This window comes from Neophocaena asiaeorientalis, unplaced genomic scaffold (genome assembly GCF_003031525.2).
Source record: "Neophocaena asiaeorientalis asiaeorientalis breed wild unplaced genomic scaffold, Neophocaena_asiaeorientalis_V1.1 scaffold77, whole genome shotgun sequence".
NCBI lineage: Eukaryota > Metazoa > Chordata > Mammalia > Artiodactyla > Phocoenidae > Neophocaena > Neophocaena asiaeorientalis.
Genome location: NW_020174645.1, coordinates 6,326,949 through 6,338,313, shown reverse-complemented (window position 1 = coordinate 6,338,313; position 11,365 = coordinate 6,326,949). Strand labels below are relative to the sequence as shown.

General features: G+C 59.6%; 1 protein-coding gene across 1 annotated transcript in view; it reads left to right on the top strand.

The window, feature by feature from the left end:
- Positions 1–11,359, top strand: part of SETD1B (SET domain containing 1B, histone lysine methyltransferase) — a 23,037-nt gene extending 11,678 nt beyond the window's left edge. The window contains exons 5-15 of the mRNA XM_024758470.1: positions 91–804; positions 1,260–1,521; positions 1,608–1,945; positions 2,031–2,136; positions 2,674–3,147; positions 4,509–5,768; positions 6,648–6,814; positions 7,959–8,090; positions 8,177–8,296; positions 8,376–8,513; positions 10,590–11,359. Of these exons, the coding sequence (XP_024614238.1) occupies positions 91–804; positions 1,260–1,521; positions 1,608–1,945; positions 2,031–2,136; positions 2,674–3,147; positions 4,509–5,768; positions 6,648–6,814; positions 7,959–8,090; positions 8,177–8,296; positions 8,376–8,513; positions 10,590–10,763 (3,885 nt within the window). The 3' untranslated portion in view covers positions 10,764–11,359. The remainder of the gene's footprint in view (positions 1–90; positions 805–1,259; positions 1,522–1,607; positions 1,946–2,030; positions 2,137–2,673; positions 3,148–4,508; positions 5,769–6,647; positions 6,815–7,958; positions 8,091–8,176; positions 8,297–8,375; positions 8,514–10,589) is intronic.
- The last annotated feature ends 6 nt before the right edge of the window (positions 11,360–11,365 follow it).

Below are 11,365 nucleotides of genomic sequence, written 5' to 3'. Positions count from 1 at the left end.
TCTGACCTGCGGGTGTTCAGCAGGGGGATCTGGGAGCCTGCTGGGCCACCCGGGCTCACCCTCACCTCTCTCTCCTTGCTCTCCCTGCAGGGGCAGCAGTCCTCGGGGGAGGACATGGAGATCTCAGATGACGAGATGCCCTCGGCCCCCATCACCAGCGCTGACTGCCCCAAGCCCATGGTGGTGACCCCCGGGACGGGGGCTGTGGCAGCTCCCTCTGTGCTGGCCCCGACCTTGCCGTTTCACCCCGCTGTGACAGTGCCCCCGCCACCGCTGCCAGCACCACCGCCCGGTGTCCCACCCCCGCCCATTCTGCCGCCGCTGCCGCCCTTCCCACCGGGGCTGTTTCCCGTGATGCAGGTGGACATGAGCCATGTGCTGGGCGGCCAGTGGGGCGGCATGCCCATGTCCTTCCAGATGCAAACGCAAATGCTGAGCCGTCTGATGACGGGCCAGGGCGCTTGCCCCTACCCGCCCTTCATGGCCGCCGCAGCCGCAGCCGCCTCCGCCGGGCTGCAGTTCGTCAACCTGCCGCCCTACCGGGGCCCCTTCTCCCTTAGCAACACTGGCCCCGGCCGCGGGCAGCCCTGGCCACCCCTGCCCAAGTTTGACCCGTCAGTGCCGCCACCAGGCTACGTGCCACGCCAGGAGGACCCGCACAAGGCCACGGTGGACGGTGTCCTGCTGGTGGTGCTCAAAGAGCTCAAGGCCATCATGAAGCGGGACCTGAACCGCAAGATGGTGGAGGTGGTGGCCTTCCGGGCCTTCGACGAGTGGTGGGACAAGAAGGAGCGGATGGCCAAGGTGGGTGGGCGGCGCGGCCCTGCAGGGGGGCGGGCGGCAGAGACCCGGCCAGGCAGCCTCTCTCCTCCCCAGGCACGTACTGGAAACACCGCCACCCAGACCCCCAAAGCAGGATAGTGTGAGTGTTATTTTGTGAAGCCGGTGTGTCGATGACACAGGTGTGTACTTACAATGCGTTCCTTTTGGGTTCCAACCTCCAAAGCGCGAGGGCCCCTGCTCCGGTGCGGGCAGCCGTAGTAGCCGCTTTGCAGGTGAGGAAGCCGAGGGTCAGGGAGGCAGAGTGGGGCCCTGGGGGCGTCCTGAGTAGTCGGCACAAAATGAGGTAGGTTCCAGGAAAGGAAGTGCCCAGTTACCACGTGGCTGTCACTGTTGAGAGGACGGCAGGCTGCTCAGGGGACAGGGCTGGTGGCAGCGCCGTAACCATGGTGACCTCCCCCTCCTCTCTTGCACCCCAGGCCTCGCTGACCCCGGTGAAGTCCGGTGAGCACAAGGACGAGGACAGGCCGAAGCCCAAGGACCGCATCGCCTCCTGCCTGCTGGAGTCGTGGGGCAAGGGCGAGGGCCTGGGCTACGAGGGCCTGGGCCTGAGCATTGGGCTGCGCGGGGCCATCCGCCTACCCTCCTTCAAGGTCAAGAGGAAAGAGCCGCCGGACACCGCCTCGTCTGGCGACCAGAAGCGGTTGCGACCCTCAGCCTCCGTGGATGAGGAGGATGAAGGTTTGCGCCCCTCCGCTCACCGGGTGCTGGGGTCTCCTCCTCTCCCACGCCCCTGGCCCAGCTCTGACAGCCCTCCTTCCCCACAGAGTCTGAGCGGGAGCGGGACCGCGACATGGCGGATGCCCCCTGTGAGCTCGCCAAGCGGGACCCCAAGGGCGTGGGTGTGCGGCGGCGGCCAGCCCGGCCCCTGGAGCTGGACAGTGGCGGGGAGGAGGACGAGAAGGAGTCGCTGTCGGTGTCCTCATCGTCGTCGGCGTCCTCGTCCTCGGAGTCCTCGACAACCTCGCCCTCATCCTCAGCCTCCGACAAGGAGGAGCGAGAAAGCGCGGAGGAGGAGGGGGAGGGGGAGGAGGAGGAGGGGGAGGAGGAGGAAGGCCCCAGGAGCCAGATCTCCTCCTCCTCGACCTCATCCCTGTCCGATAAGGTACCGTTCGGGCTGGGGAGGCCTGGGGTGCTGGGCCAGGGGAGGGGGCCCTTCGGCTCACCTTTCCTCCGTCCCTCCCCCCCAGGATGACGATGACGAAGACAGTGACGACAGGGACGAGTCTGAGAATGACGACGAGGATGCAGCCCTGTCGGAGATGAGTGAGAAGGAAGAAGGGGACTCAGATGGAGGTGAGCGGGGCTCCCGGCCCAGCCCGGGGTCCCTCTGCAGAGCGCAGAGCCCGTGCAATAGTCAGCTATACTCTGGGGGCAGATCTCTTGACTTTGAAGTGTGAACTCAGTAAAGCACAAACAGGGCATGCCCTATGATTCCTTTCTCGTGAAGTGTCCAGAAGGGGTCAATCCATAGAGACAGAAAGCAGACTAGTGGTCTCTGGGGTTAGGGGACGGTGGATAGACGGGTGATCGCTAAAGGGAACGGGCTTCTTCTAGACAAGGGCTAGTTATCCACATTGTGAATATACTGAATACCACTGTATCGTTTACTTTAAGACGGTTAGTTTTATGTTATGTGGATTTCACCTCAGTTTAAAAAAACGTGATGACTAGTTAGTACCGACACACGCACGCACGCACGCGCGCGCACACACACACACACGCCTGAGGGCTATGTTCAGCCCGGTGCCGCCAGTTATGAGACGTTTGGTGAAGTACCTGGCTGGAGCACAGCAGATAATGACAGCGCCCCTGCCTGTGTCCCCCGCCCAGAGGAGACAGTGAGCATCGCCACCTCCAAGGCTGGAGCTGAGTCCTCCAGTGAGAGCTCTGAGTCTTCTGACTTCGAATCAAGCTCCGGGTCCTCCTCGTCACCTTCCGAAGATGAAGAAGAACTGGCAGCAGGGGAGGAAGATGAGGCGGAAGGGGAGGAGGCAGCTGCAGAAGAAAACGTGGCTCCCGCTGCCCCTGACGAGGACTTTGAGGACGTGGCCACAGGAGCATCCGCGACGGAGTCACTGGTCCCAGAAGAGGAGGTGGACATCGAGGCTGAGGACGAAGCCTCCGAGGCACGGACCCCAATACTGGAAGAGCCTCCCTTGCCTGTGGGTGTCGAGGAGCTGGCTGGCTGCAAGGAGCCCCCCGACGAGCCAGGCCTGAACCAGGAAGGGGCCAGGTTGCTGTCTCCAGAGCCCCCTGCTGGAGAGATGGAGGCCCGGCCCCTGCCATCCCCGGAGCCCACCCCAGGTAACACTTGCAGCCCCCGGGAGGGCGGTGGGCATGGAAGCAGGATGTCCTCACCATGAGAATGAGCCCAGCCTCCTTTATACTAATCACTTCACCTTAACTAGTCAGTTTCCTCATCTGTAAAATGGGATCCGTGGATTGTGCTTCCCCCGTGAGGTCATATGGGAGGGCAGAGTGAGATGGCTTATGATGTGCCAGCATGGAGCCTGGCACCTGTTAGATCCCAGAGGGGTCTGCTGCTGTCACCATTCCTCTGTCAGTATTTCCCTGGGGTTTAGTCCTTGGACCTTTAATTAGTCCCACGAGATGCTCCCAGAAGAGGGGGTGTGGGTGCAGGTGTGTATGGTCATTTCAGTGACAGAAAGCAGCAGAGGAGGCCTCGGGGTGCTGGGCCAGTTGAGAAGAGGCCATGGACGCTGCCCCCTCCACCATTTTGGTGGAGCTGCACAAAGCATGTTAAAGGCTCTAACAACGCTGTCCAATGGAACTTTCTGCAGTGATAGAAACGTGCTGTCCAGTAGAACTTTCTGCAGTGATAGAAACGTTCTCTCTCTGTCCTGTCCAATACTGTAGCCACTAGACACAGTGTTGCTAAGAGCAGTTGAAAGGTGGAGAGTGCCACTGTGGAACAGCATTTGTGACGTTGTCTCATTTTCATTAGTATAAACTTACATAGCCACATGTGGTTAGTTTGTACCGGTAATAGTCCTTGAGGAAAGAAACCCGTTGTATTTTGTTTAATTCTGTGTTATTTGGCTATAGAACCACAGGTCTTTGAATATTGTTAAACGTATTAATTGAGCCTCTATTGTCGTCCCCAGTACTGTTTTACGAACTGATAACACAACAGTGGACCAAACAGACAAAAATACCTGGGGCTTACACTCTGGGGCAGGGTGATGGATGACAGCAGATAAGTTAGAAAATGTATTCTGTGACAGTAGAGATAAATGCTAAGAGAAAACCTTAAAGGCTCTGAAAAGTCCTGCAGCAAAGAGACTTGTTGGATTTTATTTGATAGAGCTCATTTTCTTGGTCCATGGGATGTTCCCGGTTCACAGGAACACCGTTCTAAAGACAGTGTCGAGGGCTACAACCATGTCTCCTGCATCTTTGATTTACTCCCACCAACATTTATCAGACACCTACTGTGTGCCTGACACTGGGCCGGGTGCTGAGCGGTCCTTGAGCGGCTTAGCTGGAGGAGGACAGTCCGTATACTCACAGAACCCCTAGGGACCCAGAGGGTATGAGTGCATACCCAGAGACGTGTCAAGTGCATAGTAGGGCAGCATAAGTAGGGCGCTGAGGGACATCTGAATCAAATAATAAAGGTCTGGTTTTTGCCCACCTCTCTGCAGAGAACAACCTGGAAGCGGAGCCTGCGCCCCCTGCGCTGCTCTCCTTACCCCTGCAGCCACCGTTGCCGCCCGCTCGACCACCCCGGCCACCCAGCCCACCACCAGAGCCCGAGACCCCAGACCTCCCGCTCCCAACAGTCCCTCTGGAGCCTCCCCATGAGGACCAGCCCCCACGTACTCCAGGCCTCTGTGGCAGCTTGGCCAAGTCGCAGAGCGCAGAGGCCGTGCCGGCCACACCAAGTGGGGAGCCCCTGCCGTCGGGGGGCAGCAGTGGCCTGCCCCTGAGCTCCCCGCAGCTGCCAGGCAGCCCCTTCTCCTACCCATCCCCATCCCCCGGCTTGAGCAGCGGGGGCCTCCCAAGGACACCTGGCCGGGACTTCAGCTTCACACCCACCTTCCCTGAGCCTGGTGGGCCCCTGCTCCTGCCTGTCTGTCCCCTCCCAGCTGGCCGGCGTGATGACCGGTCTGGCCCCCTGGCCTCCCCTGTGCTCTTGGAGACAGGCCTGCCGCTCCCTCTGCCCTTGCCCTTGCCCCTGCCCTTGGCATTGCCTGTACCCGTCCTGCGGGCCCAGACTCGGGCCCCCACCCAGCTGCCACCCCTGCTGCCTGCTCCGCTGGCCCCCTGCCCACCCCCCATCAAGAGGAAGCCGGGCCGGCCCCGGCGATCCCCGCCGGCTGGGCTCTCCTTGGATGGGCCCTTGGTCCGGCCGCCAGGAGGGCCCCCCCTGGGCAGGGACCTCCTGCTTCTGCCAGGCCAGCCACAGACCCCTGTCTTCCCCAGCACCCACGACCCCCGGACCGTGACCCTGGACTTCCGGAACGCGGGGATCCCGGCTCCCCCCCCACCCTTGCCCCCCCAGCCTCCTCCGCCCCCACCTCCACCACCTGTTGAGCCCACCAAGCTGCCCTTTAAGGAGCTAGAGAACCAGTGGCCCTCCGAGGCCATCCCTCCGGGTCCCCGTGGGCGCGACGAGGTCACCGAGGAGTTCATGGACCTGGCCAAGGTGCGGGGGCCCTGGCGCCGGCCACCGAAGAAGCGCCACGAGGACCTAGTGGCCTCAGCCTCCCCCGAGCTCTCACCACCGCAGCCCCTCTTTCGGCCCCGCTCGGAATTTGAGGAGATGACCATCCTGTATGACATTTGGAATGGCGGCATCGACGAGGAGGACATCCGCTTCCTGTGTGTCACCTACGAGCGTCTGCTGCAGCAGGACAACGGCATGGACTGGCTCAATGACACGCTCTGGGTCTACCATCCCTATATCCTGCCAGGCAGGGTGGGGGGGCTGCACCTCCCAGGATAGCGCACGTCACTGTCACTTACGGAGCAGTGTCTATGCCGGCACCATGCCAGGCTCTGTACAGAGTCATCACTGGCACTTTTGAACACTGCCCTCTGTGCCAGAATTGGCAGGTCTGGGGGCTAAATGTAACAATGTGATTGTACAACATGACAGAAGCAGGGGCTGACAGAAGGTTCACTCTCCCTGGCTCCCTCTCATCGCCTCATTTAATCTTCCCAACAGCCTAGTGAGGTAGGGGCTGCTATTATTCCCATTTTACATCTGAAGAAGCCGAGGCTCAGAGAGGTTAAGTTACCTGCCCGAAGTCACACAGCTATGAAGTAGCAGAGTAGGGATTTGAACCCAGGCAAATCTGGCTCCAGAATCTGCGTTCTCAGCCACGATGCCACGCCATAGTCGGTTGTTACCACAACCCTATGAAGTTGGCGCTGCTTTTATCCCTGTTGTACCAGATGAGTTTATTGAGTTTATTTACTCTGTGTCAGGAACTCTGCTAAGCGTCTGGAGTCATTCCACGGGGCATCGTCATCCCCAATTTGCATATGGGGAAACTGAGGCAGAAGGTGGTTTTTTTTTTTTTTTTTTTTTTTTTAAAAAAAAAAAAAAAACACCCAAGGCCATGCAGCTGGGTACCTGTCAGAGTTCTGACCACGGTGGAGATGGCCAGTGGGCAGGTGCAGGGAAGTGGTGTAGGTGTGGGCCGTGGAGCTGGGCGTCCTCGGCCTCCTGCAGATGGGTCTGAGGGTGGAGAGGCCAGGCCCGGGAGGGCGGGTCTCCAGGCAGGACTGGGAGGAGCTCTCTGAGAATGTCCATGTGGCCCTTGACCCACACCCACCCACCAGCCTCTCTTCAGCTAAGAAGAAGAAACGGGACGACGGCATCCGGGAGCACGTGACAGGCTGTGCCCGCAGCGAGGGCTTCTACACCATCGACAAGAAGGACAAGCTCAGATACCTCAACAGCAGCCGCGCCAGCACCGACGAGCCCCCCACGGACACCCAGGTACGGCCATCAGGGGCCTGGACACCCCGGAGCCTCCTGGGCTGTGCAGAGGGTGGGGCCCTCCTGGAGGGGGTGTCAGGCACCGGGAGCGGTTGTGGAGCCAGAGGGGCTGGTGCATGCAGCACGGAGCGTGCCACTCCCCTGGGTGCTCAAGTGTGAGAGGTGAGGTGAGGGGCGGGTAGGGGAGAGCCTCCGAAGGGTTTTAATCAGGGATACGAACAGAGTTGAGTTGCATTTCCAGAAGTTTCCTTCATTCTTCTTGAAATTGAGGAAATAAATTGGGTAGGTTGGACATGGGGGGCCGTGTGGGAAAAAGAAGATGCATTTGGAAGACTCTCAGGAATATTCGAACATTAGAAGGTCAGATGGATGGGACTGGGGGCCTGACTGGTTACAGGAGGCAGAATGGGGTGGGACGCTGCTGGGTCCGGCCTTGGGGACTGCGTAGCTGGATGCCAAGCACTGAGGTGAGAAGGAAGGTGGGACCCCCACTTTGGGATGGTTTGAGTTTTGGGGTTTGTGGAGCATCCAGGTCGTGAGGTCTGGAGGACAGTTAGATATATGGGTACAGTAGAGAGCTTGGGAGAGGGACGTCTGGTCTGGGGACCTAAATTTGGGCATCGTGAGGATGGAAATGTTAGCCGAAGGCCACAGCAGGGGTGAGCCGACCCGGGAGAACTTCTGGAGGGGAGCGAAGCTCCGGGTGTCAATGGTGGGGACAGAGGAAGAGGGAGGCCAAGAGAGGGAAGGGATGCGAGGCTGCTGGGAAGAACCGTGATTTTGAATGAAGCCACGGGGTGTTACGTAGACAGACACCCACCATCTCTGTCCAAAAAGCGGAGATGCTTTCAAATCTAGCTGGGAAGGGAAACGATGGCAAGAGTGAAGAGAACGCTGTGTCGTCTTGTTGAAGATTAGAGGAACTTGATCACGTTCAGATTCTGACGGGAAGGACCCCGTAGAGGAGAGGTGGCTATTAGGACGCTCGGAGCAAGGAAGCTGGGAAGCTAGGGCCACAGAGCTTACGGTGGGGTTACCAAGGATGAGACGGGGATGCGGGTTCCCTGTGGCCAGCGCCCCCAGGCGGCCGCACCCCTCTCTGATCTGTCACCCGCCGTCCCCATCCTTGAACCCATCCTCGCAGGGCATGAGCATCCCAGCGCAGCCTCACGCCTCCACACGGGCCGGCTCGGAGCGGCGTTCCGAGCAGCGCCGCCTGTTGTCCTCCTTCACTGGCAGCTGTGACAGTGACCTGCTCAAGTTCAACCAGCTCAAGGTGAGGCTGGGCCCCACCTGGGGCGGCCGGGGCGGCCACAGAATTCAGGACCAGGGCTCTCACCCTCATCCCCTTCCCTCCCCCAGTTCCGGAAGAAAAAGCTCAAATTCTGCAAGAGTCACATTCACGACTGGGGCCTGTTCGCCATGGAGCCCATTGCGGCCGACGAGATGGTCATCGAGTACGTGGGCCAGAACATCCGCCAGGTAAGCACTGCCGGCCAGGACAGGTGTCGGGGTGGGGCTGTGGCCAGCCCCGCCCAGACTGAGGCCTCTTCCTGGCCAGGTGATTGCGGACATGCGGGAGAAACGTTACGAGGACGAGGGCATCGGTAGCAGCTACATGTTCCGGGTGGACCACGACACCATCATCGACGCCACCAAGTGCGGCAACTTCGCGCGTTTCATCAACCACAGCTGCAACGTGAGTGCCCGGCTCGGGGCCGCCGCCCCTGCTGCTGTGCCAGGAGGACCCTCAACCGGAGGGCACAGGAACCGGCGCGGCCTCCTTCCCGAGCTCGGGGCCCACGAGGATAGCGGGGAGGGAGGTGGAGGTGTGAGGCCTTATCCGAGGAGCCGTTCTCCTCTGAGCTTCAGTTTTCTTATCTGCAAAATGCGCATAATGAGACCAGAGGTGCCCGTGACGTGGTCCATACAGCTGGTATTAACAGAGTTCCTTCCCCGTGCTGGGCGTTTTTGATGCCTCTGGGGCAGTGCTGGCCAATAGAACTTTCGACAGTGACGGAAGTGCTCTGCATCCTTGCTGTCCACTGATATACACGTGTGGTGTTGAGCGCTTGAAACGTGGCTAGTGTGGCTAAAAAACTGTTTTTTTTTGTGGTACGCGGGCCTCTCACTGCTGTGGCCTCTCCCGTTGCGGAGCACAGGCTCCGGACGCGCAGGCCCAGCGGCCATGGCTCACGGGCCCAGCCGCTCCCCGGCATGTGGGATCCTCCCGGAGTGGGGCACGAACCCGTGTCCCCTGCATCGGCAACCACTGCGCCACCAGGGAAGCCCCCAAAACTGAGTGTTTAATTTAAATTAGCTTAAAGAGTCACACTCAGCTACTGACGGCTGACATGGCACAGGTCTGGGTGTGGAGGTGGGCATTGATAACAAGGGTGGTCCTCTCGTGAATATAAGCACAGGGAGCTTCAAATGGAGGACAGGCACCCCTGGCTGTAGGTTCAGGTCTTGGCATCGCTACTTAGTGACCGACTGTAGGCAGGTTACTTCATGTCTCAGTGCTTCAGTTTCCTAATCTGTAAAACTGGGATGATAACAATCCCTCCTCGTAGGGTGTTGGGAGGACCAAGCGGGTTACCGAGGGCAGGCCTTCTGTGCAGATACAGCGGGCGCTCAGTACGTGCCAGCTCGCACGACTGTGACTTGATCATACCCTGGGGCCCGTAGGGACTTCGCTGTGCTGTGCGTCTCCTGTGAGAGCTGAGGGGTAAGAGGGAATTACCCGGGTGCGGTAATGAGTGAGTGAGGTGAGGCCTGGGGCAGGGAGGGAGAACACCTGTTTGAGGGGCAGTGGGATGAGGTAGGGGGCAGAGGGCAGGGTGAGAGGATGAGGTTGGCGGGGTTGGTGGTGGCTGGGTCACTCAGCCTTGTAAGCAGAGCTGAGAACTTTCTCTAAAAGCCGAGGCCCGCTATTGCCCTGGGGTGACGGGATTTGCTGTCCCTTTGGAAACATTTCCCTGGCAGCTGGGTCAGGAGTTATTCCAAGTTCAGAGAGGCAGTGGTAGCCGCTGCAGTCCAGGCAAGTGATGACAGAATCAAGAGGCCCTTTGAGGCAGAAGCCGCTGGGCATAGTGGGCTGGATCCAGCACTGCTAGAGGGGAGGCGGGGGGCAGATGCTCGGGGGACTGGGTGCGTGGAATGGCCACTCCCTAGGTTTGAGTTTACTGACTCAAAGTTGTCTCCTTGAGCTGCCAAAAGGTGGATATGGAGCAGCTAGTTGGATCTGGGGGCCTGGAGTGCAGGCAGGCAAGCCTTTTCTGTAAAGGACCAGGTAGTAAGTACTTTTGGCCGTGTGGCCCAGACCATCTCATAGCAGCTACTTAACTGCCATTGTAACAAAGGTAGCCATAGGCAACATGTAATGAATGAGCGTGTGCCAATAAAACTTTATTTTCAAGAACAGGCAGCTGGGGGCCGGAGTTTGCTGACCCCTTCTCTAGAGCTCAGAAGTAGGGCCTGGGCTAGAAACATAAATTTGGGGATCACCTGCGGTATAAAAGTAAATTGGATATTTCCCTGCGAAATTTGTTATTACAATCATGATTCTTATTTAATATCAGAGACGGGGGCCCTGGTCCGCCAGATGGGGGAGCCGAGGCCTAGGGCAGGTGGCCAGTGGGCAGTGGGGTCATGGGGCCAGTACATCAGGCCTTGAGCACGGGGCTCGGTTGGGTTTGGGGGACTGCGGTCAGGGAGGGCCCGGGTGGGGTCCCAGGTGGGTCGGCTCACCCTTCCCCCCACATCCCACCCACAGCCCAACTGCTACGCCAAGGTCATCACCGTGGAGTCGCAGAAGAAGATCGTCATCTACTCGAAGCAGCACATCAATGTCAACGAGGAGATCACCTACGACTACAAGTTCCCCATCGAGGACGTCAAGATCCCCTGCCTCTGCGGCTCCGAGAACTGCCGGGGGACCCTCAACTAGGCCCGGTGCCTGGGGATGTCAGCCGCCCCCGGCGCCCGAGCGTGGACCCCTGGCCCCGGGGCCAGACCCCACCTCCCACCCCCATTTCAGGTGCTGTCCCTCTACCCAGCAGCCGTGCCAGGGCCTGGCGCCCCCAACACTACCCCCAGGACCCACCGCAGCTCCGGCCCCTCAGTGGGAAAGGGCTTCTCTGTCTCTCAGCCCATGTCTCTTTCGTTTTTTTAAAGAAATGCTCCTTTCGGGACTTTGGTTTCCGGTGTAAATGTCTCCCCCCACTCCCCTGCCTCCCCGGCGTCTCCCCTTCCTCCACCTCTTTCTCTCTGTCTTCTCTGTCCAGCCTTCCCTTCCCGGTCAGCCTCTTCCCATGAATGCTGCTACGTTGTTTTCGTCTTCTCATTCTTTTCTTCCTCTTCATGAGAAAAGACGCTTTAACCATTGAAATGTGAAGGCAGAATCAGAGAGCGGGGACCCCAGGCAGGGGCTGCGTGGTTTGATGGTGTGTCGGTCCACGTTCTGGAACCCTCCGGGCCCGGGCGCCGGGCCAGGTGCTGCAGAGGAGGGGGGTCGGGCCAGGCGGCTTTGACCTCAGAACACTACGGAAG